This window comes from Myotis yumanensis, unplaced genomic scaffold (genome assembly GCF_028538775.1).
Source record: "Myotis yumanensis isolate MYYU_CA2020_CCGP unplaced genomic scaffold, mMyoYum1.0.hap1 SCAF_12, whole genome shotgun sequence".
NCBI classification, from domain to species: Eukaryota; Metazoa; Chordata; class Mammalia; order Chiroptera; family Vespertilionidae; genus Myotis; species Myotis yumanensis.
In genome coordinates, this window is record NW_027223763.1 from 42,443,894 (window position 1) to 42,471,136 (window position 27,243).

General features: G+C 45.6%; 1 protein-coding gene across 6 annotated transcripts in view; it reads left to right on the top strand.

The window, feature by feature from the left end:
- The window catches only part of TRPM3 (transient receptor potential cation channel subfamily M member 3), a 773,499-nt gene extending 747,281 nt beyond the window's left edge, over positions 1–26,218 (top strand). For all 6 annotated transcript variants that reach the window (XM_070431513.1, XM_070431508.1, XM_070431509.1 and 3 more), the window contains 4 exons: positions 6,792–6,942; positions 7,055–7,254; positions 10,197–10,329; positions 17,932–26,218. In XM_070431513.1, coding sequence (XP_070287614.1) covers positions 6,792–6,942; positions 7,055–7,254; positions 10,197–10,329; positions 17,932–19,384 — 1,937 coding nt within the window. In that variant the 3' untranslated portion in view covers positions 19,385–26,218. The remainder of the gene's footprint in view (positions 1–6,791; positions 6,943–7,054; positions 7,255–10,196; positions 10,330–17,931) is intronic.
- The last annotated feature ends 1,025 nt before the right edge of the window (positions 26,219–27,243 follow it).

The following is a 27,243-nucleotide window of genomic DNA, read 5'->3' on the forward strand; positions in this document are numbered from 1 at the left end:
TCCCAAATAAATAAGCAGGATGAGAATTTCCTGGAGAAATACCCACTTTAAAAGCCGTCTTTCAAATGAACGGTGGGAGTGCCCAAGGGCCCAGGATGCATGACGGAGAGGTCCCACAATCTGCTCAAAATCTGAGGAAAGCAGGATGTCTGATTTGACCCAACTTTCTGGTTCCTGGGCAACTATGAAGTGGTCTAGGTTGGGTACTGGCCAGGCCACGTGGGCATGAGGAGGATCCCGAAAACAGGCACAGAAATGATCTTTTACCCCAGACCTCGTATTCACATTTTTGAAGGAACTGAGGGAAAGGTTCACTCCCTTGTGTCAACTTCAGTTGTTGTGCTTTTGGTAGTTTCGTCTTGAAAAGGATTCCAAGACCAAACTTGGCTCAGCAGGAAAGTGTGTCATGATTGATCAACAGGACTGCACAAGGACAGGATGGGGTGTTATGGCTGGTGTGCCTGGAGATTCACACAGCAGCATTCAGACGGGAGATCTGCTATAGCCTTTGCCAAACACAAGGCATGTTTCTTTAGTCGTAAAACTTGGCAATTGCAAAAACAAACAAATAAATATCTGCTCTTACAGGAACTACCTCATGCTGACAGGTCATGGTGACACTTGAGATCTTAAAAAGGAAAAAAAAAACACTGACCGAGTGAAATTGATCAAGTAACACTTGCAGAAATGCCTGACAAAGCAGGTCAAATGTACAATATGTGTTCATTTGGCAAATATTTATTGAGCACCTACTATGTGCCAGGAAGTATTCTAGCTGCTGTTTTGATTATATTCTAGTGAGGGATGCTGTTGACCTTTGTTTTAGTTATGATAAAAAGTTTTTATGAAAAAATAGAAGATCCAATTATTGGAAGGCTGCTCTCCAGAGCATGCAAAGCAAAGGGAGAGCTTTCTTACTATCATTCACATACTAGGATCAAATTTTGACTGCACAAGCTATCATTATTTCGGAGCCCAAACATCTATTTCATTTCTACCTATTAATGCCTAGTCAGCAGAAATGGCACCTCCACCTTCCTGCCATGCCGTGTGGCATTGTGACCCACACAGATAAACCAGGGAGAGTCTGAGTCTCCAAACGTTTGAGCCTTCTGATTTGGCCACAACTGCGCAGATGTGGTCTCCCCACTCTGCCCCTGCATGCCTCCACTCCTGTGACCTAATTTATCTGCTTCTAGAAACAGGTTTTCTTCCCTTTGGGAGCAGCTGGTTGTGTCCAGGTGCTTGGCCAAAGTTTCCCAACTGCATTTACCCTACTTACTTGATAATAGGTGGCATCTGTGTTATTAGTGGCTGAGTCAGAGGCCAGTGTAGACCCCTGAGGCTCCGTTATACTTCGGGGAAGGAGAGCAACAGTGACTCCAGCTCCCAAAGCCCTGACACTGTGATTTAACCTTGGTATCGGGTCAGATGTCCCATTCCCAGTGCCCCTTCCGGTCTTTTCTTGCTCCTCCACATGCAGCCGGTCAGGAGTGGGGTGCCCAAAATATGTCTTTTACTGCTGGCCGGTGGACAGCAGGCAGAGGTGAGAGTGATTGTATTAGCCAGGACTCAGAAACCCAAGTAGTATTGACTTAAGGAAGAAAGGAATCTTATGGTTTGTATAACTGAAGGGGCTAGCTTTAGGCCTGGCTGGATCAGGAGTCAGTTTCTCTTTTCTGTGATCCAGTCACTCGCAGGCAGGTCCTCTCCACTTGGTAGCCTTACATCACATTGTAAAAAGAGAGCTCCTGCCTCATACTAACTAGTTGCAGCAAAACTCCCAAGGCTGATGCCCATCAGCTCTGACTGCTCAGGAGAGGGTCACATGTCTATCTCTGAACCAATCACTGCAATCAGGGGATAAAGTACACTGATTAATCCCCTAGGTATGGAATTGCATTCATTTCACCCAAACTCCATGGACTGAGGCAGTCGGGCAGGGGTGATTCCATAGAGGGAAACCAGGATGCTCTTACCAGAGGAGAAATGTATGTTGGGCAGGTGGAAGCAGCAAACATCCACTAGAGGCACTCTGCCTCATTACCAAGGAAAGGGGGGGGGGGGGGGGTGGAGGTGGCGTGACAGCGTGCCGCTTGGTATAAAGGTGATAGTGTTTTTTCATTTACTTCTTGCAAGAGGATTGGGAGAATAACCACTCAGGTGTCATGCTGCAAGGCGGGGAGGGTGGAGCCACAGTGATAGCTACCAGCCCACATGCCCCTAAACTTCCACCCATGTGTCATCTTCGATGCATGTGCCAGGGAGCATTTCCCTGGCAACATGAACCCCAGATACTGGTTGGTGCCTCAGGACAATCCAGACAATGTACCCCCTGTCATGAAATCTGCTGCTTGTCAGGGCTTTAACTCGCTCAGCTCAGCTCATCAGTGGTAGGCATCTGTGAGTTTGAGACAGAGCACTTTCTTACGCAGGTAAATACCCAGAACAAAGACATCATTAGGAGCCATTATAGAATAGCGCTTTGCACTAACTGCTGCATATAATGTTCGCTGCCTCTTTGCTGATATTACCAAATGAGGGCTGTTTCTTAATGATTCATTTTTATTATCATTATCGTTGTCACAAGGATCATCTAGTTCATTTATACTGCACTTGTTGCTGTAGAATCTAGATGGTGGTCCTCGGGGCTGGTTCTGCCTACCCGACTGCTCGTGTGACCCAGGCTGGAGGGGTGCAGCCAGTCTGCAGTGCTTCTTCAGAGCCCCCAGAGCTCACATCACACCTTAATGCCCTGCTCTGTTCCCTGTCTGTGCCCCCTACTAACCATGAGGCACTTAAACAACAGGGATTATCTCTTTGATCCCCAATGTCCTCTGTACCCGCAATATCATAACCACTCACTAAGTGCTTGGAGAATAAATGCTATGCATAGTGGTTGCAAAACAAAGGGGAATAAGGCATAGTCCCTAACCTTGAGGAACTTCAAGTCCATTCATTACAAAAGTAACAACACTAAGGATGGCACCAGCTAATGTTAACCCAGTGTTACGTGTGAGTACTGAGCTAAGTGCTTTGCATGCATTATCTCATTTAATGATCTTGACAATCTCCCCCCCATGTTCCATATTATTACTACCCCCATTTTACAGATAAGGAAACTGAAGTTCGTGGAGTAGGCTAATATCATATCATTGGAAAATGGTGGACTCAGGGTTTTAACCCAGGTCTGCCTGATTATAATGCATATTTCTAGCCACTAAAGTAATACACCTCTATAAAGGCAGGATGAATAAAATGTATGGGAGAAGCTGAAATAAATTAATTCCCAAAGTATTGGCAGGGAGTTTCTTCATCAAAGCAAATTTTGTGTAAAGGTATTAGGCTGGTCCAGTTTTTATAGGGAGCCTTTGAGGAATCTCCAAGCCGAGATCTAGAGATATGTCGGTGACCCTGTGAAGGACGTATCTGCATGCTTCTCTAAACATGGGGTCAAAAGAGCAAGATGGCTGCGCTCTGCCCCTCCCAAGTTTAAGTTCTCACAGAATGTAAAGAGAAATCTCAGAATGTCATTGAGAAATGGAGATTGGGGACCACATCTGTTAAACTGTGCACTTTGTAACTTACCCCAAGCAGCTCTTTCTGCTGCTCTTTATCATTTCTCCACAGAGACCTGAGCAGGTGCCAGAGAAAAGAGCAGCACAGGAGGGAGCCCCTCGGGAGGTCAGCTGGGAGGAGGGGGTGGGTGAGTGGGGCAAGGGACCCTGAGGAGAGAAAAGCAAAGCAAGTGATTGGCCTGTGGCCAAGTGGGTAACAGAGACCCTGCAGACAGGTTGAGCGTGAGAAGCCTTCTTCCCAAGCCGAGGGAGCCAATAACCGCTCAGAGTTGGGTCCGTCCATCATGAGCAGGCATGTGGAGCTGTGGGAAATGTCTGTCATTGTCAGTAATCTCCTCTTGTCATTCAACAAACAGTGATCATGTGTGGATAACGTGTGGATGTCCTGTGTGTGTGTGCACTGAGCAGGTAATGGGCAACCATGAAGAGCAATTTTCCCACTGGGAATCTCGTGTGAGACACGAATAAGTAAGTGACATGGTGGGGTAAGCAGAGTGTCCCTGGGATTAAAAGGAAGATGGAATTACTAAACAAAGATTATGTGTTAAAGAAAAAAGTAATTGTGACACTTGTTAGAGATGGTAAGGAAGACTTTATTCAGGAGGGTGGGGCCACTGCCATGGCGCTTTGTAATAGGGGAGAGAGATGGGACTCAACTCTGAACACAGCAAGGAAGACTGGGCATTCATTGCAGGAGCACGGTGGAGGTCAGTGGATGGAAAATTTTTAAGATGAAACATCAGGGAAAAGGAGGATGCTGGCGAACCTGACCTAACACGATTCTTGCTGATGGTAGGCCAGGGTGATCAGACATATCTGAGGGATGGTGGAGAAGAGAAACCTGACTAGATATCAACTGTGATCAGATATTGAGGATTCAAGCTAAACAGACTTAGCAGGATTTTTGCTAAAATTGAACAATGCAGAGACAAACACAAAAGTCCAAAAGGCCTACTTGGAAAAGAGCTCAGGAGAGCCTGAGTAGAGCAGGGTCAAGCAGAAAATCATTGTCAATACCTATCCTAGGCCCAGGGGCAGAAAGTGAGCTACAGTTGGCTTTAGAGAGCTAAGTGAGCACTGGAAATTGAATAGCATTTACCCAAGCGAAGTACTGGAGTGGGAGCAAGGTACCAGAGGGGCCTTTTAGAAGCAAAAGAAGCAAAGCTCAGCCCAGCTGCTGTGGCTCAGTGGTTGAGCATTGACCTATGAACCAGAAGGTCATGGTTCGATTCCCGATCAGGGTACATGCCTGGGTTGTAGGCTCAATCCCCAGTATGGAGCGAGCAGGAGGCCGCCGATTGATGATTCTCTCTCATCATTGATGTTTCTATCTCTCTCTCCCTTCCTCTCCAAAATCAATAACAATATTTTTAAAAAAAAAGAACAAGCAAATCAGGCCATAAAAGACAGCAAGACATTTCTAGGAACTACCAGGAACTTGATCCAATTTGGGCTTAGAAGGAGGAGTGGGAAGTGGCCAGAGATGGCACTGGGCCGGCCACCCTCAGAGTCTGGCCTTCATCCTGGAGCCAGTGGGGGCCTCCATCACCAGGTTTTCCTTCCAAGGGACAGCTGTCTTGGGTGGTTAATGCCACCACTACCAATGATAAAAAAAAGATGCTGGCTCTTTGAAAACATCCGATTTTAAGACCCAATCATCTTGCGGGCAGATCCAAAGGAAGCACTTGGGCCATCTTTCTATGGTTTTAAACGCGGGGTCTTGGTGTCCTGATATTATGAGAACCATCATAGCTGGAGAAGATGCATTTTGGCCTGGAGGGCATGTCAGAAATCACATAACTTTTCTAGCCTAATTTTAGCTCAGTGAATTTACCTTAGCGGCACCTGAGAATTACCTGGAAAGTTTTAAAAGAAATACTGATGCCCGGGCCACCCTCAAAGAGGCACTGGCATTTATTTGAAGCTCCCCTGTGATCCTGTGCAGCCAGTAGAGGAGACTACAGAAAAGTGCGCAGCTTAGAAACAGTCATTCTTGATAAGAGATCGGACTCCCCTTGCCAGGTACTCTTGTTACGAAGATTCTGGGTCAACTTTGCTAACCTTCTTGGCAGATCTTCAAAAGCTGCCTGTGGCACCTGCTGAGACCTCTTCATGTCCCACCACCTTTTTACAGATAGCTGCAAAAGAACCCTGTTCTAAAGCCAAATTTGGGAGAGGGACAGCTGGAGCGGGAGGCTGACTCACCCATCTCTGGTCACCTGAGGCCATCATCTCACTCCCTGAAACCTGCTGTCTGGGCGGCACTAGGAGTTCTGTCAAGGATTCCTTTTCCCCTGAAGTTACCCGGAAACTCCAAGCAGGCCTCATTAGCACATTACTCACACTCCCCCAGTCCCACACATCACCCTCCTCCTCACCCCCACCTCCAGATCTATTTTTTTTCCTATTTGCCCTTTTTTTTTTTTTTCAGTGCAGTTGGGTTTTGTTCCCTGTGCCCTGAAAAGCACGTTTTTGGAATGAAAATGTTACTGGAAGAAAGAGGGGGGCTCAGGGCTCAGGGCTCCAGGGTCCTGGCCCATCACCGCTCACGCCCTCCCCATGAAATGCCATTTGTCAGGACCAGCGAGAGACAAGCCCTCTAAATACTTCCCCAGACACTGCTCGGTTTGGTTCCTTCCTCATTGAGACAGCAAATCATTAACTCAGAGCCCCGGGTTGTTTCTTGCAGCAATTAACAGCTGCCCTGGTGTTAATTCCCAATCAATAGCCCCTCCATGCTGCTCCTACAGCTGTCGGCTTCTGGCCTCCACAGCAATTCAGAAAGTAACTTGTTGGGGTCCTGAGACTGCTCCTCCCACTGTTCCCGGGCTTCCTAAGGACAGCAAGGCCCCTCCGTGAAAGTCAGGGGTCAAGGGACAGCATGAGCAAGCTGGGGCTCCACCCATCTCTTTCAAGGTGAATGACAACTTGGGAGACAGGAGGAACCAGGTCCCCCCTGGAGTAGCAGCAGCCCCTTGGGGTAGTCATGAAGCTTTCATTTTTCCATGTTGGCTTTTTTTTATTCTTTTTTTTTCCATTTGTCTTGAGATGGCTGTATTTTTCCTCCATCTACCAAAAAAAAAAAAAAAAAAAAAAAAAAACCACAACCCACCAAAACCAAAAAAAAAAACCTCTCATACAATCAGTCTTTTTTTTTTTTTTTAATTCAAATAGCCATCATTTCTCATTTTTTGCCTGTGTTGCTTCCTGCAGCTCCCTGTGGACAGAATGAGACCCGAGAGGACGGCAAAATAATTCAGCTGCCTCCCTGCAAGACTGGAGCCTGGATCGTGCCTGCCATTATGGCCTGCTACCTTTTAGTGGCGAACATCCTGCTGGTCAACCTCCTTATCGCTGTCTTTAAGTACGTGGGCCCTTCATCAGAGCCCTTGGGAGGAAGTGGGGGCACTAGAAGGGTGTGATGCTTCAGAAAGCAGTGGAGTTTCTCACCTAATTCTCTCTGGTCTCTATTTCAGCAATACGTTTTTTGAGGTAAAATCAATATCCAACCAAGTGTGGAAATTTCAGAGGTATCAGCTCATCATGACTTTCCATGAAAGGCCAGTTCTGCCCCCACCTCTGATCATCTTCAGCCACATGACCATGATATTCCAGCACCTGTGCTGCCGATGGAGGAAGCATGAGGGTGACCCAGATGAAAGGGACTACGGCCTGAGTAAGCTTTGAGTGACAGCTCCCAGCAGCCACACATTCCATAGCCCTACTGCTTCCCATTGGCAGTCCTGCAGGACTGTGGTCTCTGACAGTTTGGAAGGGAACAGAGGGGCAGGCTTGCCAAAGAAACAGTGCCAGGAAGAAGATAGTAGAGGCTGAAATCAAGCATTCATAGCCTCACATCTTTCTTTTTTTTTTTTTAATCCTCACCCGAGAACATGCTTATTGATTTTAGAGAGAGGGGCTGGGGGAAAGAGAGAGAGAGAGAGAATGGGAAACATTGATCGTTTGCCTCCTGTACATGCTTTGACTGGGGGGTCAAACCCAAAACCTAGGTATGTACCCTGACTGGGAATCGAACCCGTGACCTTTCAGTGCATGGGATGATGCTCCAACCAACTGAGCCACACTGGCCAGGCAGCCTCACATCTTTCTTAGTGAGATAAAATCAGCCTCCAGCAGGGCTGTTTCAGTGCCTTCCTAGGTTCTAAGATTCTTACTTTCCAGAGGTCCCACCACGAAATATATCAGCCATATTTATATGCTCCCAAGGCTGCATTATATGTCATCTGAGCCTCTTACATGAGTTGAGTTGCAGGTGACTCCACTTGATTTTCCATTATCGTTTCTGCACCTACCGTTTTGTAGGCCTTGAACATTTTCCAAGCCTTAGAGACTGTGCTAATGTGACTTCATGAGGACACCAGCCCTGCTTTCCAGTATTCAAAGGGCAAAACAGAAGCCCCTCCACCATCCACCTTCTAGTCCAGTGTTTCTAAAAGGAGGTTCTATTAGCACTGAGGCAGAACAATACTTCAGTGATAGGGTTGTCCCACACATTGTAGGGGATTTTGCACATCCCGCTTCCACGCATTAAAAAGCCATAGCTCCTGCAGAATGCTAAGTGTCCCTTGGGTACCACCCACAGTTAAGAACCATTGGGCATCCAGCCCCATCCAAGCAAGCTGCAATGGTTTCTCAAGTACACCACCTACACCAAACCTACTGAACGAGCCTCTAGAATGAAGGCCCAGAAATTCCCTCCTGGTGATCACTGGTGGGTCTAAAGTTTGAAACCAAAACCATTTAACCACCTGCTTCTCTAAGACTAAAACTTTTAACAACTTCCCTGACACAGCAATGCCGACTTCTTTCTAGACATTAAAATTGGAGAGTTGGAAGGGACTAAGAATTCCAAAGGTCACTATTTCCATCTAAAATATAAATTTAGACAAATAGAAAGCTGGTGAGGGGGTGAGGATTCAGATTCACAGTGGATCACTTTCTATGCCTATATCGGTTATGAATTAGTTTACCTGTTATTAACAGAAAACCAGACTAACAATAGCACAAATAAATAAGGTTTTTCCCTAGCTGGCTTGGCTCAGTGGATAGAGCATCGGTCTGTGGACTGAAGGGTCCCAAGTTTGATTCAGGTCATTGACCTCCATTATAGGCTCCAGGGATGCGTGTGGGAGGCAACCAATCAATGTATCTCTCTCACATCGATGTTTCTCTCTCTATCTATCTATCTATCTCTGTCTCTCCCTCTTCCTGCCACTTTCTCTAAAAAAAAAAAAAAAAAAAAAAAAAAAGAGGAAAAATAATCCTAGGGTAAGGTTTAAAAATCTTATTTAAAAATAATAAAATAAAGCCCTAGCCGGTTTGGCTCAGTGGGTAGAGCACCGGCCTGTGGACCGAAAGGCCCCGGATTCGATTCCGGTCAAGGGCACATACCTGTGTTGCCGGCTCAATCCCCAGTGGGGGGCATGCAGGAGGCAGCCAATCGATGATTCTCTCTCATCATTGATGTTTCTATCTCTCTCTCCCTCTCCCTTCCTCTCTGAACTCAATAAATATATACATTTTTTTAAAAAAAGAAGGTTGAGTAAGAATGATTAATGATAATAATAATAATAAATAAGGCTTTATTTTGCTCACAAAGCAACTAGGTGGATAACCCCGAGCACAACAGTGGCTCACTGAAGTCACAGACCCAGAGTCCTATTTTTAGGCTCAGCTATTCGTGAATGCACTGTCTTGTCTCGCGGTAGCAAAATAGCTGCTGCACTTTCCGTCATCATTTATGTTCAAGGCAAAAAGAAAAGGAGAAGGTAAAAAAATGTAGAAAGACACAGCCACATCACTACAGTTTATCAAGAAAGCAAAATCTCTTCCCCTCCCTACAGTTTCTTGAGCTAAACTGGATCTCACCATAGCTGCTACCTTCAAGGGAGGCTGGAAATGTGTGTATTTGGCTTTCTAGCCTCAGTAGTAGGAAGTGGGAAAGGGGAAATGAGGTTGCAAAGGGGCTTTTAGTAAGGCCAGTGAGCAGTGTCTGTCTGCCACATTCCTCAGCCCAGAAATAGAGCTTATTTATTTATTTGTTTATTTGTTTATTTATTTATTTATTTACTTATTAATTATTGATTTTAGAAAGGAAGGGAGGAGAACATAGAAATTCAATGATGAGAATCATTGATCGGCAGCCTCCTGCATGCCCCATCCTGAGGATCGAGCAACCTGGGCATGTGCTCTGACCAGGAATTGAACTGTGACCTCCTGGTTCATAGGTCGATGCTCAACCACTGAGCCACACCAGCCAGGCTGGAAATGGAACTTTTGAGAAACCTCCATTCATTGTGTACCTTCCCTTTCCTTGATTTAGCTACATGTTTGGCCTTACAACTGGAATGATTGTAACCAGTCCCTGCAGTAAATCAGCTACGTTCAGATGGACTTCAAAGAACAACGGTGACTCTAATGCACAGGACGGGGACAGTGACACACTTTGCCTGATGGGGTTTGGATTTAGTCTGAGATTTAGCAGAGAATCTAGGCCCGTTCCCCTAACCTTGGTTCACATTTGGAATGTCATTAGGCCCACAGATCAGGCGCCGTTGCTTTTACTTCTCTGCCTCACATCTCATTTCTCTTCCACAGAACTGTTCATAACTGATGATGAGCTCAAGAAAGTGCACGATTTTGAAGAGCAGTGCATAGAGGAATATTTCAGAGAAAAGGATGATCACTTCAACTCGTCCAATGATGAGAGGATACGGGTGACTTCGGAAAGGTGTGTTCCCTGGTCACATGTCTCCTGGGAGGTTTTATGCCATGGCATGCTTTATCCATTGCTTTTGTTTGTGCAGCCGCACACAAAAAATATCAGAGACCCCTGTGTTTATTTTCATTGTCCAAGAAATTGTGAAGCTTAGGAGAGCACGGAATGTTATCTGAAGGGTTCACAGATCAAAATCCCAGACATACAGATCCTAGATTCTCCAGCAGGCAGTGGCGCCACCTTCCTGGACACTAGACATGGCTATGTTCAGAACAGGGCAGGAGTGACTAGCTCAGCGAGAAATTGGAGAGTTCTGACCCAGACACAAACCAGGAGAAACCCAGCCCAACCCAAGGCTCTCCAGCAGGTCTGTGTATGATGTACACCCTGAGCATCTTCTCCAAAGTATAGACAGTCCTGGTGCCTGGCTTATATGCGTGCTCAGTACCTTCTGAATAAACAACAGCACGAGACTTGTGAATTACATAGAATCATGGTTGAGGTTTTCAGGTTTTTTCAGGAATTATTTTAGTTTTTCTTCTTATATAACAAGATAAAAGCAAAGGAATAAAAGCAGTTTTTTTCTACCCAGTGGTCATATATTTTTAGATCTCATTGACAAAATGGTTTTGTGGACTAGCAGGGCTCTAAGAAAAATCTCAAAATAAACAGGAAAGAATCATTTTCATTTAATATGTCTAGCTTTATGCAAAGGAACTCACATTGTCTTACTTTCCTCATTTTGCTGCAGACTAATAAAAACGTCATTCCGGGCTGGCACAGTCATAACCTGGAATTTGGGAACCAGTTCTAAAGAACACCCAGAGTGGTACAGAGCACTTGGTGTAACTTCACATTTTAAACATTTATATTTTAAATATAAAGAGATCAGAAGCAAATTATAAATAGTGGGAAAAGGGATATAGAATATATTGATGATTTTAATCAATGTAATTCACACTTCCCAAGATTTGAGTCAGTCACCTCTAGTTTTCACCAAATGACATTTTGTCTTCTTACCCACTTTATACATTTTCTAGTGGTTCTGCAGAAATTATACAAATGGCATTTTTTCTGTCCCTGGCCCTTTATTTCTTCAAAGAATGCAGCCTACACAGGTAGGTGTATAATGCATATGCCATTGTATCCAGAGGTACTCAACCAGCATTAATAAAGTGTAAAGCATGAATAAATCTTATACACATCTGTCATTGCAAAATAGAACATTCCATGATGATATGATGTGAAGCAATTTTCTGGCACACTCAGAAAGGAGCTGCAAATCCAAAGATCTTCCTCATTCTGAGGCCTTGAAAAAGCTATTTATTAATGGGCACATAACCATATGGTTCCCAGAAAATTGCGCCACGTAGACACACTGCCCATTGCTCAGACTTATTTCCAAAGCCTATGTCCAGGGGCCTTTGAAAGGCTTTTTGAATTAAGGAAGCCATAGACTGGGAGGAAAGAAAGGCAGGGGGGGAAGTGTTGAGACACAAAGAAGCCTTTGCCTCTCTGGGGAACTAGCCTGAGAGGTGCAGGCAGCAGGGCATGTGACACACTGGGACTAAGTCACCAATTCCTTTTGGAAAGGAACTAGCACCTCTCCACTTGATCCTCTCACCCCACGCCTGCAAACACTTCAGGAGACTCCTCCCCCAAGACCCTGTTCCTCTCTGGGCGGAAAAGGAGTCCCACCCTCCAGGAGGGTGACTAGGGTGAGCAATTCCCAGAAATCCAGGGTGGAGTGCAGGCTTATTTTTGTGTGTGTGCCCTAGCATTAGCTGACCTTCTGGAGTAACGGGTGCCAGAAAGACCCGGATGACTGCACAACCAAGCCCAGGTGCCAGAGAAGTGAACCCAAACCAAGGCCTTCTTTTGCTCCTGATGCCACTGTCTGTGTTTAGGGTTTCATTTTTGATGGTGGTGGCGGTGGTATTGGTGTGTTTAATGTTTGTAAATGTGCCAAAAATAACATCTTTAAACACTAGAATTGCACTGGACACATCAGAACTACCATGAGGTGCACAAGAGAACAGAGATAACTAAGGGAAGAGTGGCTCCATTTACCCCTCTCAAGCATCTTCTAGGACATGGTGACTTTTCTTCTTGGCAATAACAATGAAAGCAAACTGGGACATACATTACTCCTAGTGTCATCTTTTCATCTAAAAGTGTCTTTCCTGAGCCAATAGGCTTTGTATCCTTTTTTCACTTCACCTAGATCCAAAAAAGTGATAGACACATAACTATTCATAGTATAGTCAAGTTATAACTTTTCAAGACAAAGAGAGGCAGGAATAACTTAGGATGTATGAAATTCATTAAAAAAAAATAGTATAAGCCAAAAAAAGATGAGCTTCTGCCTTCTTTGGGTCATGATTGTTAGTGATTAGGAGCTGACTCTGGTCAAACCACGGATAGGTTTAAGGCAGGAGTTATATGTTATCCATAGTCTTTCGTTCTTTTGTTACTTAGTCACTTCTATTATCTGTCTCCTGTGGCTTCCCATCTTATCTTATAAAAGAGAAATATGCAAATTGACTGTGCCTCCCCTATACTCACAAGCCTTGCCCACAAGCCATGCCCACAAGCCCATCAGAGTGACTATATGCAAATTAACCCAACAAAGATGGCGGCCGGCAGCCACAGAGCTGGAACAAGCAGGAGGCTTGGTTTCCCCAGTGATGGAGGAAGCCAAGCTTCCCGCCTGCCCTGGCCGGCTGTAGCCTCCACTCAAGGCAACAAAGTTACAATTATAGAAGATAAATAAATCCCAGATACCTGCTTCCAGCCAGCCTCCACTGGGAGCTTGGGTGGCAGAGGGCCGTGACCAGCCTGCAAATAGCCATCAGCCCCTCACCCAGGATGGCCAGGCAAACCAGCGGTGACCCCCACCCTGAAGGGGCTGTGCCAGCCTGCAAACAGCCATCAGCCCCTCACCCAGGCTGGCCACAGCCTCATGGGGTGAGGGTCCCTGCTGGGGGGCTTGGCCAGCCTGCAAACAGCCATTAGCCACTCACCCATGCTGACCATGGACCCCAGCAGGACCCCTCTCCCTGAAAGGGATGTGGCCAGCCTGAAAATGGCCCTCAGCCCCTCACCTAGGCTGGCCAGGCACTCTAGCGGGACCCCCACCCTGATCCGGGACACCCTTAGGGCAAACCAGCCGGCCCCCACCCATGCACCAGGCCTCTATCCTATATAATAAAAGGGTAATATGCAAATTGATCCTAACAGCAGAACGACTGGGAATGACTGGTCACTGTGACACACACTGAGCACAAGAGGGCAGACGCTCAATGCAGGAGCTGCCCCCGGGTGGTCAGTGCACTCCCACAGGGGAGCTCTGCTCAGCCACAAGCCAGGCTGACGGCTACCAGTACAGTGGTTGTGGTGGGAGCCTCTGCCGCCTCCTCAGCAGTGCTAAGGATGTCCAACTGCAGCTTAGGCCTGCTCCCCGCTGGCAAAGTGGACATACTCTGAGGGGTCCCGGGCTTCCAGAGGGATGTCTGACTGCCAGCTTAGGCCCTATTCCCCAGGGAGCGGGCCTAAGCCAGCAGGTGGACATCCCCCGAGGGGTCCCAGACTGCGAGAGGGCACAGGCCAGGCTGAGGGACCCCCCCACACACACCGAGTGCACAAATTTTTGTACACCAGGCCTCTAGTTGTTCCATAAATTTGTATCATTCTTATCTCCATTTTATCTCCTGAGTGGTTTGACCAGCATGAGCTCCTAATCACTAACAATCATGACCCAAATCTCTTGGTTTGTTCCTCAGAGCTATTTGTATCTGTCACGCATGCACATTTATACTTAACTTTCCAAGAATTTATTTTTTAAATTAAGGGACACACTTGCTCTGGTCAGTGTGGCTCAGTTGGTTGGGCATCATCCTGTGCACCAGGATGTTGTCTGTTTGATTCCTGGTCATGGTACATGCTTGGGTTGTGGGCTTGATCCCTGGTAGGGGGCATGCAGGAGGCAACCAATTGATGTTTCTCTCTCACATCAGGGTCTCTCCCTCTCTCTCTCTCTCTCTCCTCTCTCTCCCCGTCCCCCTCCTCCTCCTCCTTTCCCTCCCTTCCTTACTCCCTCCCTCTCCCTTCTTCTCTAAAAATCAATAAATTCTTTTTAAAAAAATTAAGGGGCACACTTTAGTTATGGAACAAACATAAATTTGACTCTGGGAACATTTGTTCTCTTATAACTCCTACATTAAACCCCTATCAGTTGCATCATGACCTAAATTATTATACAGTTAGGTTGTTAAACACATCCAGAATTCTGGAAGAAAATGGATAAAACAGTCCTTTTTTATTTTACTTTTTTCCAAAGCCCCTGGGAGCCTCAGAGCCATTAGGAAAGTTTTGTGAAGAATGGTTTCTTGACCCTGTTCCCTCCCCCAGTTCCTTCCGTTCCCTAAGACCACACTTTTTCACTCTTGGGGCTCCCACTGGGCACCTCCTGTTTTCCCAGAGGGTCCTCTTCCTCCTTGCACCGCCTGTCTTCCTCCCATCTCCTTGGGCTTCTTCGTCTCTGTGTCCCGTTTACTGTCAGGTCCCAACTCTTCTGTTGCCTCGTATTGGTGCCTTAGCTCTGTCCCTCACCTGCTAGTTTCTCTGCAGAGTAAGACCCTGGGGCTGAAGGGAATGAGGTGTGGGGAGCAGGGTCCCCACAGTTCATAGAGAGATTTCACAGTGCTCAGACCAATGATCATATGCAACTATACTAAAAGAGCATCTTCATCTCTTTCAGTATCAGCCCTGTACACACCGGGCTCCAAGACAGGAAAGGAGAAGGAGGAAGAAAACTCTCCTGCCTTTTGTTACTCTGCCAACACTAAAAAGCTACTAGGGGGACCCAGTACCTAGAGCACCCGAAACGTAAAGTCTCATTCTACAGAAATGCACGCTCTGCCCTTCTCCTGACTTTAATGAAGAAGTATTTTACCCACTTACCCAAAGCTTATTGCATTGCAAAATATGAAATTGCAGTACTTGCAGAATCAAACTCCATCAGCCAGATGATGAAAAAGTAAATTATAAGTCTGCAAGACACACAAACTTATTATTTTAAGTAATTTGTTTCTCAGGCTATGTTTATACCACAAAACAAAGTGAAACAGGGAAAAGTTGTAGTTTCCTTCTGAAATAGCTGTGTTAGTTGGGTGACTAGCATGGGGTTTGCCAGATGCAGAAATACTCAATGTACAAGTCTTTTGAGAATATCCTGGCCATGGTGGCTGAGGGGGCCTGGGCCCTGGGCCGTGCCGAGCTGGTTATGGGGCAGCAAGAAAGAGCAAAGGAAAAAAATGTCTCCAAGACCTCAGGCTGGGTGAAGCGAAGGTAAAGGATAAAAGAACAGAGTAGTTCAGCCAGCGTGGCTCAGTGGTTAGGTGTCGACCTATGAACCAGGAGGTCACAGTTCGATTTCCAGTCAGGGGCCAGGGCATATGCCAGGGTTGTGGGCTTGATCCCCAGTGTGGGGCATGCAGGAGACAGCCAATCAGTGATTCTCTCTTGTCATTGATGTTTCTATCTCTCTCTCCCTCTTCCTTCCTCTCTGAAATCAATAAAAATCTATTTTTTAAAAAAGAACAGAGACAATGAAGTGAGTTGGGCGGGGGGGAGTACAGGGTAGGTGGGGGGAGACGTATGGATTCAGAAAGAGACAGAAATGTGCCCAAGGCAAAGGAATCACACGCTCCCCTCCCCCCACCGTGACCAGCAGGAGAGCAGGGTTGTTTTTTGTTTTTTAAGCCCACAGGTCTCTCAGAGAGGGGAACCACTGCCTCTTATACCTCCTTCTGGCACTGAAATGTATATACCTCCCTAAAAAAGGTGTTACTGTTATTAACACACCACCCCCACTGGCACAACAGCTGGGGACCCAGCTCTGATTCCCACCGTTCCTTGCACAGCGTATTCTGTACACGCAGGCAGTCAAGTGATTTGCTGTGCATATTGGCAGTGTTGGGAAAGTATCTTTTTTGTTAATATATATTTTATTGATTTTTTACAGAGAGGAAGGGAGAGGGATAGAGAGTTAGAAACATCGAGAGAGAGAAACATTGGTCAGCTGCCTCCTGCACACTCCCTACTGAGGATGTGCCCGCAACCAAGGTACATGCCCTTGACCAGAATCGAACTTGGGACCCTTCAGTCTGCAGGCCAACCCTCTATCCACTGAGCCAAACCGATTAGCAGTGGTTGGCAAACTGCGGCTCACGAGCCACATGCGGCTCTTCGGCCCCTTGAGTGTGGCCACGAAGTTTCAATCGCACTGTACGTGAGCGCCGGCACGTGGTATTTTGTGGAAGAGCCACACTCAAGGGGCCACAGTTTGCCGACCACTGTGTTAGGGCATTGGGAAAGTATCTTTATCCTCTCTGGAAAAGTTGAGAATGGATTGCATTCAGATTCTCCAAAAGATTTGCCTTTGGGCATTTAAAGCATTTGAGCTCAAACCATGACTTCGCTTTGGTTTGTCTTTTACAAGTTAATTTAAGCAGGTGAAAACATATGGCACAATTTTATGTTAAATATGTGGCTTCTCTCATTGTAAATAAATGGCCAGGTTGTTTACTAGACAATTGAAATCAAGTTCATAACACTGATTGGTTCAGTGAACCTGTATCGACACCAGGGGGTATTGGGCTGGCAACACGGAAATGGGAACAGGAATATGAGACAGATTGTGCCCCTACAGATTTCCAATGGAGAGAGTCAAGACCTCGAAATAACTGTAAATAACGCCTCTGTGATCAGCTACCCAGAGAGACAGAGAGGAGGGAGTAGGCTAGCCTACTTATTGATAGACGCTCCAGCCTTTACCACAAACCACTTTATGTAATCTTGGTTAAATTACTTGATGTTTGTTCCTCTCTTATTACTGACAGGATTGGATTCGATTAAATCAACTCCAGGTGCCTCAGTAACAGGACCATATTCATTCCTTTGGAGGTACTAAATTCTAAAAAGGTTATTGTGAATAACAACAACAAAAAAAAGATCATTATATAAATGCAAAATGAAATTAATCCCAGTCCAGAAGCACTGCAATAAGAATAGCTAGACTCTAGAATTCTTTTGCCAAAAAAATAAAATAATAAAATTCTTTTGCAAAATTCTGGGTCAAGTCATCAAAATGCTACATTCTGGTTTTCTTAGGGACTCTGATAAGCCAACACCCTAATAGTTATTTAGGTCACTAAGCCCTGTCCCAAGCCACAGTTCAGCCATGGGAGTGGTACGAGGGCAGGCCTCCACGCCAATAAGAACTACTCAGCTTTGGTTTGGTGTTTACTGATCAGGATTGTGCATCAAATTGCATCAAAGAGGGGAAGGGGGATTAGCCATTAAAAATCACTGGATTCAATAGTCTCTAAAGCTTCTTCCAGCTCTAAAAGATTTGGAATCCATGATTCTCAGTGACAGCATTGTGCATTCTCTCCCCCCTCTCCCCTCCTCACCTGTACCCGCTCCATTTCCCTCTGGTAGGACATGGATGGCCACGGTCCAGGCCCGGCTTTCCCTCTCTAACCATGCTCTCTAAGCCTCCAGCAGAGGAACCTGGCCCCGAGTGACTCCCCCCCTCTCTACTTCCCGCAGGGTGGAGAACATGTCCATGCGACTGGAGGAAGTCAACGAGAGAGAGCACTGCATGAAGGCTTCGCTCCAGACCGTGGACATCCGGCTGGCGCAGCTCGAGGACCTCATCGGGCGCATGGCCACGGCCCTGGAGCGTCTGACAGGTCTGGAGCGAGCCGAGTCCAACAAAATCCGTTCTCGGACCTCCTCGGACTGCACGGACGCAGCCTACATCGTCCGCCAGAGCAGCTTCAACAGCCAGGAGGGGAACACCTTCAAGCTCCAAGAGAGTATAGACCCTGCAGGTGAGGAGACCATGTCCCCAACTTCTCCAACCCTAATGCCCCGTATGCGAAGCCATTCTTTCTATTCGGTCAATATGAAAGACAAAGGTGGTATAGAAAAGTTGGAAAGTCTTTTTAAAGAAAGGTCCCTGAGCCTGCACCGGGCTACTAGTTCCCACTCTCTAGCAAAGGAATCCAAAACTCCTGCAGCCCCTGCAAACACCTTGGCCATTGTTCCCGATTCCAGAAGACCGTCATCATGTATAGACATCTATGTCTCGGCCATGGATGAGCTCCACTGTGATATCGACCCTCTGGACAATTCCATGAACATCCTTGGGCTGGGCGAGCCAAGCTTCTTGGCTCAAGTTCCTTCCACAGCTCCTTCAAGTAGTGCCTATGCAACTCTCGCACCCACCGACAGGCCTCCAAGCCGGAGCATCGATTTCGAGGACGTCACCTCCTTGGACACGAGATCTTTTTCTTCAGACTACACCCACCTCCCAGAGTGCCAAAACCCCTGGGACACTGACCCCCCCACGTACCACGCCATCGAGCGCTCCAAAAGCAGCCGCTACCTGCCCAGCACGCCCTTCCTCCTAGAGGAGGCCCCAATCGTGAAGTCGCACAGCTTTATGTTTTCTCCCTCGAGGAGCTATTACGCCAACTTCGGGGTGCCCGTGAAAACGGCGGAATACACGAGCATTACAGACTGTATTGACACCAGGTGTGTCAATGCCCCTCAAGCAATTGCCGACAGAGCCACCTTCCCCGGAGGTCTCGGAGGCAAAGTGGAGGACTCCTCTTGCTGCCACCCCGAGCGAGAAGCAGAGCTGAGCCACCCCAGCTCTGACACTGAGGAGAACGAGGCCAGAGGCCGGAGAGCCGCCCTGGCCATCCCCTCGCAGGAGGGCGATCACGCAGACAGAACCCTGTCCAACAACATCACGGTTCCCAAGATAGAGCGCGCCAACAGCTACTCGGCAGAGGAGCCGAGCGCGCCGTACGCCCACACCAGGAAGAGCTTCTCCATCAGTGACAAACTCGACCGGCAGCGGAACACAGCCAGCCTGCGGAACCCGTTCCAGAGGAGCAAGTCCTCCAAGCCCGAGGGCCGCGGGGACAGCCTGTCCATGCGGAGACTGTCCAGAACGTCCGCTTCCCACAGCTTTGAAAGCAAGCACAACTGACCCCTCCTAAGCAGCGTTGCAGGAGGCTCACGAATGCAGCCCTAGAATTCTCCCCGAACTCCACCTGCTCCCCTTCCTCGAAACCTACCTGCGTTAGTCTTAGCTGAGCAAAACAAGCAATGCCTTAGGAGGTGTTCACTCAAAAGTGACTTCTGGGCCGAGAAAGCATTTGATCTGGCCCAGTCCCAAACACAGGGGCTATGTTGTCATGCTCACCCTGGATGGGTAGGGAGGGGAAAGAGAGGGAGAGGGAGGGTTGAGATGAATGTGTATCACTAGTCACTTCGGAAAGCCTCGAGCTCTGGGAAGGAAGGGGCTTCGCGCATTCTCCGTGCCAGGAGGCGTCTTGCAATTTCTGACCGTTATGAAGAGTTGTAGGATGCAGGGCTAAATTGCGAAATAGAATAAAATAAAGTGGCCAGCATACAAATGAGATATTCTAAACTTCAATTCTGTTTTCTTTTCACATTGGCTCCATCACTGGTGACTAATGAAGAGCATCCTTTTTATTCAGTGTAAGCCGGCAGCAAGCAGTTCTACCTAACGTCCCACATCCTTCTCATGCCACCACTTCTGTAATTGATCATTGTAAAGAAAGAACAAGGTAACAGTCATAGTTCACCTGTCTCATATATTCACTTCTGGTGCCACAACTGTTTATCTTTTTTGAAGAAAATAAGGGAAAAGAAATGCCTTTTCTGTATTGCGAGCGGAATGAAGGAAGAATTGATGTTAAAAAAAACAAATGTCAAGTGGCCTATTATTTACAGTGGGCGTTCGAGGATAGTCGAGCAAGCTCAGGATGATGTAACTAAATAATTTTATATTTTTTAATTTATTTGTATCTCACCTGTCATCAAGGAATTCGCTCACTGAATATATAATAGTGAACTAACCAAAAATATAGTGGGCAGCACGCGCCTAACATTGCCGTGTGGGATATTGCTGTATTCTCCCCATCCATGTCCTGTGTTACGCTGCTGTGTGACCTTCACCATGTGCATGACTCCACCATGTCTTCTGAACACCTCCAAGATGTAACTGCCAATTTTTCACACCACTCATCACATGACCATTTTATATATGACTATCTGGTGGATATTTTCATACCTAGAGTTTTGCCATTCAATCTTAGCTCAGCATAAATTTAATCGGAGTTTTTCAAGGGCTGGTATCTTTTTTATGGAAATGTTCCAAAGTACTTTTTAAGGAAGTCTCAAAACCATAAATAACCTTAGAATTGACTGGGAGTTTGGTGTCAACCCAGAGCCATCAGATGCAGACATGCCATGAATATTTTTTCTTATATGCAGAGCTATAAAAAAGATACAGTAGACTAAAATAGAAAGCAGATAAACCATGTAAAGAGTTCTAGAGCATATGCTGCTTATACACACATATATGCATTTACATGGAGACATGTTATATATAGTATATAAACAAGCATATAGAGCTTTCTTAAGAGGCTTGGACTTTTCTATCACCTTGAGGTATAACCAGAATTTTTAATAGCCAAGGGATTTCATTGAAAGAATTCATTATATTTCAACAGATGTTGACATTATACTTTTTAAAATCCCTATAACCTTAACTTTTTCTTGTACCCAACTAGAGTTGTCAAAATGACTTGCTACCTGCCCTTAACCCACCCACCCACCCCCCCCCCTTTTTTTTTTGTCCAAATGCAGTCACCATCATAACATCTCAATCAGTCTGGTTCCTCCTGCACAAAGTGATTACATCAAGTACAATCTGAACAGACCTAACTTTCAGATAGTATTATGGGCCCTAGGGTACAGGTATTCACACTTCCAGGTCAGAATCTGGATTTGAAGTGGGATAAGAAATTTTGATCCTCAAATCTTTGGATTTCTATTTGGATCACTGATTTTAAAAAAGAATAAGGTCTTGAAGGACAATGACTTAATGTTCCTGGTCCCTAAACAAAATCTGGTTCTCTTGTTTAGTTGTAGATGTGAACTTCCAATTTTCTCATTATGTGAAATCAAGTAAATCTGAGGACAAAACCTCTAGCCTTTGACTTTTTTATTAACCTCTGAATAAACTTTTCAGGTGTAGGAATAGTGATGAGGCCACATATAAAGAATTAAGAAATTCCTTTTTCACTCCTTAGTATTTAGGTGAATCAGAAACAAGCAACCAGAGTCCTTTGTATATAATGACCCTAAAAAACACTTTTTTTTAACCCAAATTGGCTATTTCTCCCTCAACAAACATGCATTTGATCTGAGAATAAATCAGTTCCCTTTAAGCTTCCTAGAGTCACGAATCTCTGTGAGGACCTCTCCCCAGGAAAAAATGTCTAGACATGCAAGTTGCAATGTAACTTTAAAGGGTTCCTCTACCCCTGCTTCCATATTGATTGATAGTGAGGAAGAGGAACCATGTTTGTTCATAATCAATATGGTTATAATAGGCACTTTACATTTTGAGACCAATTCTCTGTGATTCTCAGGAAGGCCAAGTCTCGACACCAGAGTTAGAAGCGAGCTTTTGTTATATTCGTTCCTTAGATTAGATGTTGCTAGTTTGATGTGCTTACGTCCTGATTTAAGGACGATTTTAGGTGTGGAGCACAGTCACACTCTCTGAGAGGGAGCCTGGAGGAATCCGAGCAGGAGGTGAAGGCAGTGTTCACTGACCACAGAGCAGGACCTCACGGCACCTCCAGAGTCTTATTCTGGACCAGATTGAAAGCGGGGGATAGTATAAGCCTGATGTTTCCATCGCGCTTTCTGGAGTGAACAGACAGGAACTGGGAAACAAATACTTCCCAGTTCTGACCTTTGGACTGCCTGTGTTTCTGTTGTGCATGGAAATAAATTTCTTTGGGGATGTGTGTGAGGTACATAAGCCAAATGTCAATGACTTCAAACACAAACTGTGTCACAGTCATGAGCCATTTCTTTCCCATGCGCATATATGTGTTATGTTTCAATCCATTTCTTTCTATTCCTGGATCCTTTGCACACTGATGTGGCATCGATTCCGTGGCCTTGTACAGTCAGCTTGCGTGCTGCTCATTCATTCCGCCATGTCCCTGCGGGAGGGGCCGTTAATTACCTGTCTCTGTGCAGGAAGCAGCTCGTGAGCAGCAAGTTACTGAGGAACGTAAACAAAGTCATAGAGAACTCAAGGAAGTGATAGCTTTGGTTTAATCATCTGCTTCTACAGTGCCAATTTTTATATACTATAGGTAATGATTTATTCTAAATTGCTTGGTCCTTTTGGGAAAAAAAAGGGATGTTTTATGAAAATGACCGTGGAAATTTCCTGACTAACCAACATACCTTATGTTTATAGTTAGAAAGGCCCTCCTTAATGGATTTGAATGAGGAACTGGAAGGCTTGGGGATAATTGTCATGGCTTGTTTGTGTATTTCTCTGAGCCAGACGGCGTATCAGCGGTCAGAATGCAGCACTTTATAGAACTGGGTATTTTTTAAGTCTAGGCTTCTAGGTCTAACATACTATTTAGCACTTTGAAAGTTCCCCCTTGAATATATATATATTTGATTATATAATCAAATGGAAAGAAATGTACTTGTAAAAAACACAAAATGTGTTTCTTCTGAATGTTTCCAGTGTATTCTAAAACATGGTTTCTAGAGATAAGGTTCTGGTGGATCACTGGATAGTGCATTTATTCCACTTTCTGAGGCTGTGCAGTCTAATCTTCCTCAATGTTGGGCTGTTTAACTTCTCCAATGATAATAAATATTATCCAGTCATCCATCATGCTATAGCTAGAGGCTGTACCATTCAACGTGTTGGGTAATGCTGTACTATAAAATACATGTAAACATGTATGTATCCCATGTTTAACCCAGCATAGTTGTAGCATGTGGTTGTGTTAATGAACATTACAGGACAGCTTCATAATCATTTACAAACCTGTAACATTCAATAAAGAAGCACATGTTGCAAGGATTAATCATGTCCCCAATACCATGCGACTTAGCATCCTCATGAAATGGGCACTTTTGTTCCTGACCTGCTTTATGTTTCTGACTTTCCTGTAGACCACTATACAGTACTTGTGTAAGCCGATGTACAGCCTCTGTCCAGCCCTGCGAGTTGTGGTAGGCACGTTGTGATTTTGTGAAAGACGGACTGGCATGTTATGCAAAAGACTATCTGACAAATGAACTTAAACTAACATTTTAAACTCCAGTTTAATTAGCTGTTTGTTTACATCTGCTGACCGGTGCGGAAGCAGTGTACAGTATTTTATAAATATGCTCATTTAGTAGCACTACTGTGTTTGTTTCTAGATAAAGTGATGCTAATGTGTAGATGGTAATATACTTGTTTTAGGTATTGCATTATAACTCACTCTTCTTTAACAATAGCAATGTGACTTAAATGAAGTAATCCCGCTCAAACCCAGTCTTAATTTTGTGGCAACAGAATGCATGCACGGCTTTATGCGTTTCTTTTGACTTTTTAAAGGCACCTAGCCTTTGACTCCTGCCTGCTGTGACACTGAAACCAGTTAGGAACCCACTCAGAATGTTGGGCTTTCCTAGTCTGGAGATTATGTTCAAGTTTTAGAAATTAAAAACAAAAAAGTAACCAAGGGGTTTTTTTTTCAATCTTTTTTTTAAGCTCTGAACAAGTAATATGAAATAATAGTAAATTATTAACCGCAGGGTGTGTAGCTATGGGGCCTGGAGGTGGCTAGCCAACACCTCTTGGGTTTACTGCGGTCTAGGTGTTGGAGCATCTGTGATACAGGAAAGACACATTTCTGATTCTTCAGGGCCACTGGGTACAAATTGCTAAGCCAGAGGTGAGAGTGAGAAGCGCATTGATGACAGTGCAGAGATGCGCAGACCAGTATGAATGAGTGGTCCAGGCATGTATGACTTCCCTCCTACCTGGTGGCTTTTCTCTGGTAGCTGAGCCTGCCTGGGGGCCAGAGAGATGGGTGACTGGGCCCTGGGTAACACTGAAGAGTTTGCCCTTTTAAAAAAAAAATTACCATTTCATTTTTAGAAGCCATCCCACATCAGGGAAAGAGAGGAGCCAACCTGCCCAGTCTTATAGGTGACTGCTCCTCAAGCGAGTGGAGAACACTGTTCTCTCAGCCTGCAGCGCCTGAGCTTTCTCTTCCTTTGACATCTGTCTCTCTTGCTCTCTCAGACCAGAGTCAACCGAAGGAGTAGTTGGTTGTGATGTAAGGGAAACAAGATTTCCCCCCTTTCTTGTTTCTTTGTAATGCACTTGAGAATGTGGCTGTGTGACTTTTACCTGATGCATCTCTTGCACTGATCGCTGCGAATGAAATCAAGACAATTTCTACATGTGGCCTAAGAATTTCAGGGGCCGAGGAGTCTCCATGGCAACAAGAGTGAGGTGAACTCCCCCTCCCCACCTTCCCTTCAGGCCCCTGCCTGTTTGCACAGTGTTTGGAGACGGATGCATCCCTAGGCTTTCTGAGGAGTGTCCGATCCAACTTGACCCAGGCCTTGCTCTGCCGGGGGTAGGCTGCCGAGAGCTGGGGGACACAGTGGGGGTTCAGCCTCATGCCTGGAGAGCAATCTTCTTCATCCCCTAGACTCTCGTCCTTTCTCTTAGCCCAGTACAAGATGCTTTTTGGCCAGACCAACAGACCCTGGCTCCCGTGACCTCAGGACCCCATGGACTCGGGCACAGTAAGCTGAAACAGTGGCTACTTAACAAAAGCCAAACATTCAGACTTTGTCCCAGCCCTGATCTTCCCACTAACATAGCCTCCTCCCCCAACTCTACCGCCACACAACCAACTTGGCTGGTGTTTGTATCAGCTGCAACCAATTCTTTGCCTGTCTGAATCCCAAAAGGGTCCTTCACATCTCTACGCCAGCTTCCCACATGTCATCAGAGCCAGCCATCTGCACTTTAGATGGTGGGCTTGCAAACTCAGATAGGTGGGGGGTTGTGGGGAGCCGGATGCAGAACACAGTGTGTGGATGGGACTGGTGAGAGACAACAGGAAGAAGCAGGGTGTGTAGGGCATGAGAGAGCACACGTCCCACTACAGAGACGCTCACATTCAGATGTGTAAACACCGCGCTAGCCAAACAAATGTACCTGCCAGCAGCATTCAGTCCCAAAGGCAATAGCTCGGGACCTGTGATTTAGAGCCAACGGGGATCAGATTCTTGATTCCAACTCAGTGAGTGTATACACGAAACACACTGAGGACCGGGGCGGGAGAAAGGAGCTCACCTTATTCGGGGCATCCCGTTCTCCTGAATGATATGTGCCCCATCATTCTTGGACCGGAACGCAGGAGATCTTTATGAGGGAGAGTCAGGAGAAGAGTGCCGTGGCCTGGTGTCAGGCTCGCCTGCTTCCTGTCCCCACAGCATCTGGCCTGAGTGTCTGCTGCTGCTCCTGCGGTGCACAGCAATACCTGCCGACCCTGTCCTCGTCGCCGTGTCCTAACATAGCGCTTAGACTCCCGTTTGTAATGTGCTAACCATAGTTTGTAATGGGGGACACTGTTGAAATATCATTTTTAAAGGAATTCCTATAATAAAAACAATTTTGGAATTGGGTTTGTTAAATATGTATAATCTTTTCCTTCTTTATGTATGGACAAGCAGTGGTTTGCATATCTGTCGACGTAAAATATCTATAAATTCTTAGAGGAATTGTTCTTTTTTAAAGGTCTATTATTGGATTCACAATGCACTTTGAGCTTGTTTGTTTAGATATGTAATTCGAAGCAGAAGTTGGCAGATAGCACAGGAAAAACTTTCTGAAATTTCTGTAACACATGTTTTGCAATAAAAAAAAGAGAAACCTCAGTAGTTCAAAATATGACTTGGACTTCCTTGTGCGTTTATTTGCCGCCACTTGATCTCTGCCATCCGCATGCCAAGAACTGTTGGGGGCCACAGAAATACTTGCTTAGGGCCCATAAATAGAGGTTGCGAACTGACAGCGTATGGGTCACATCTAACTAGCAGAGAAGGGGTGTTGGTGGGCAGCACAGTGTTTTTTAAAAATTTGAATCATTTAAAAATGGATAGATTTCCCACTTAATTCCACATTTCTGACTTCTCTTGAAAAATCTGAAGATTTGGTAACACAAGACCTGTATTCCCACTTGACAATCACCACCTCAATCACGGTACCTTGGCTGCCTTTTTCTAAGAAGCATGTGCTCTGTGATATACCGCAATCCCTACCACTCCCTTCTGTCTCTACAAATGGTTCCCTTCGTTCATTAACATTACCTGGAGAGCCCTATATGCATGGGAGTAGGGACCCCTATACTAAAGGATATAAAAAGGCAGCTCTTGAATTTCTAAGTAGGAAAAGCTTAAGGTAGCAATTTGCCTGGATGAGAGAGACATGAGGAACTTGTCTTCACACTGAAGGTGCAGCAGGCATGTTTCCACAATCCATTTTCAAGTATATTATTAGGATCTTTAATGGGATTGGCCTGGAGAGAGCTGAGGGGAGGGAGAAAGGGCTCAATCCCATCCTTCATTAAGTAACTCTGGTTGCAGCTCCTGCAAAAAAAGAAGAAGCAATGGTCCTTGAGCAAACATATGTTTTTATTTCAAATAACAGTGGGGGGGGAAAGGTAGAACATATATACGTGCAATTCTTTATTCAAAAAAATATTTGTTGAGTACCTACTATGTGCCGGTGGTATGCCAAAGTGAGTAAAGTGGCAAACTCCCTGCCATGTGGAGTTTTATATCTAGCTGTAATGCGATGTAATTATGTGCAATTGTGTCATTACCATCTAGTTGCCTAAGAAATAGAGGATGAAAAATAAGAGCTAGAGGTTCAGAGATAATACTCTGTGTCTCAGGGAAGTGTCTGTGGGGGAGGCC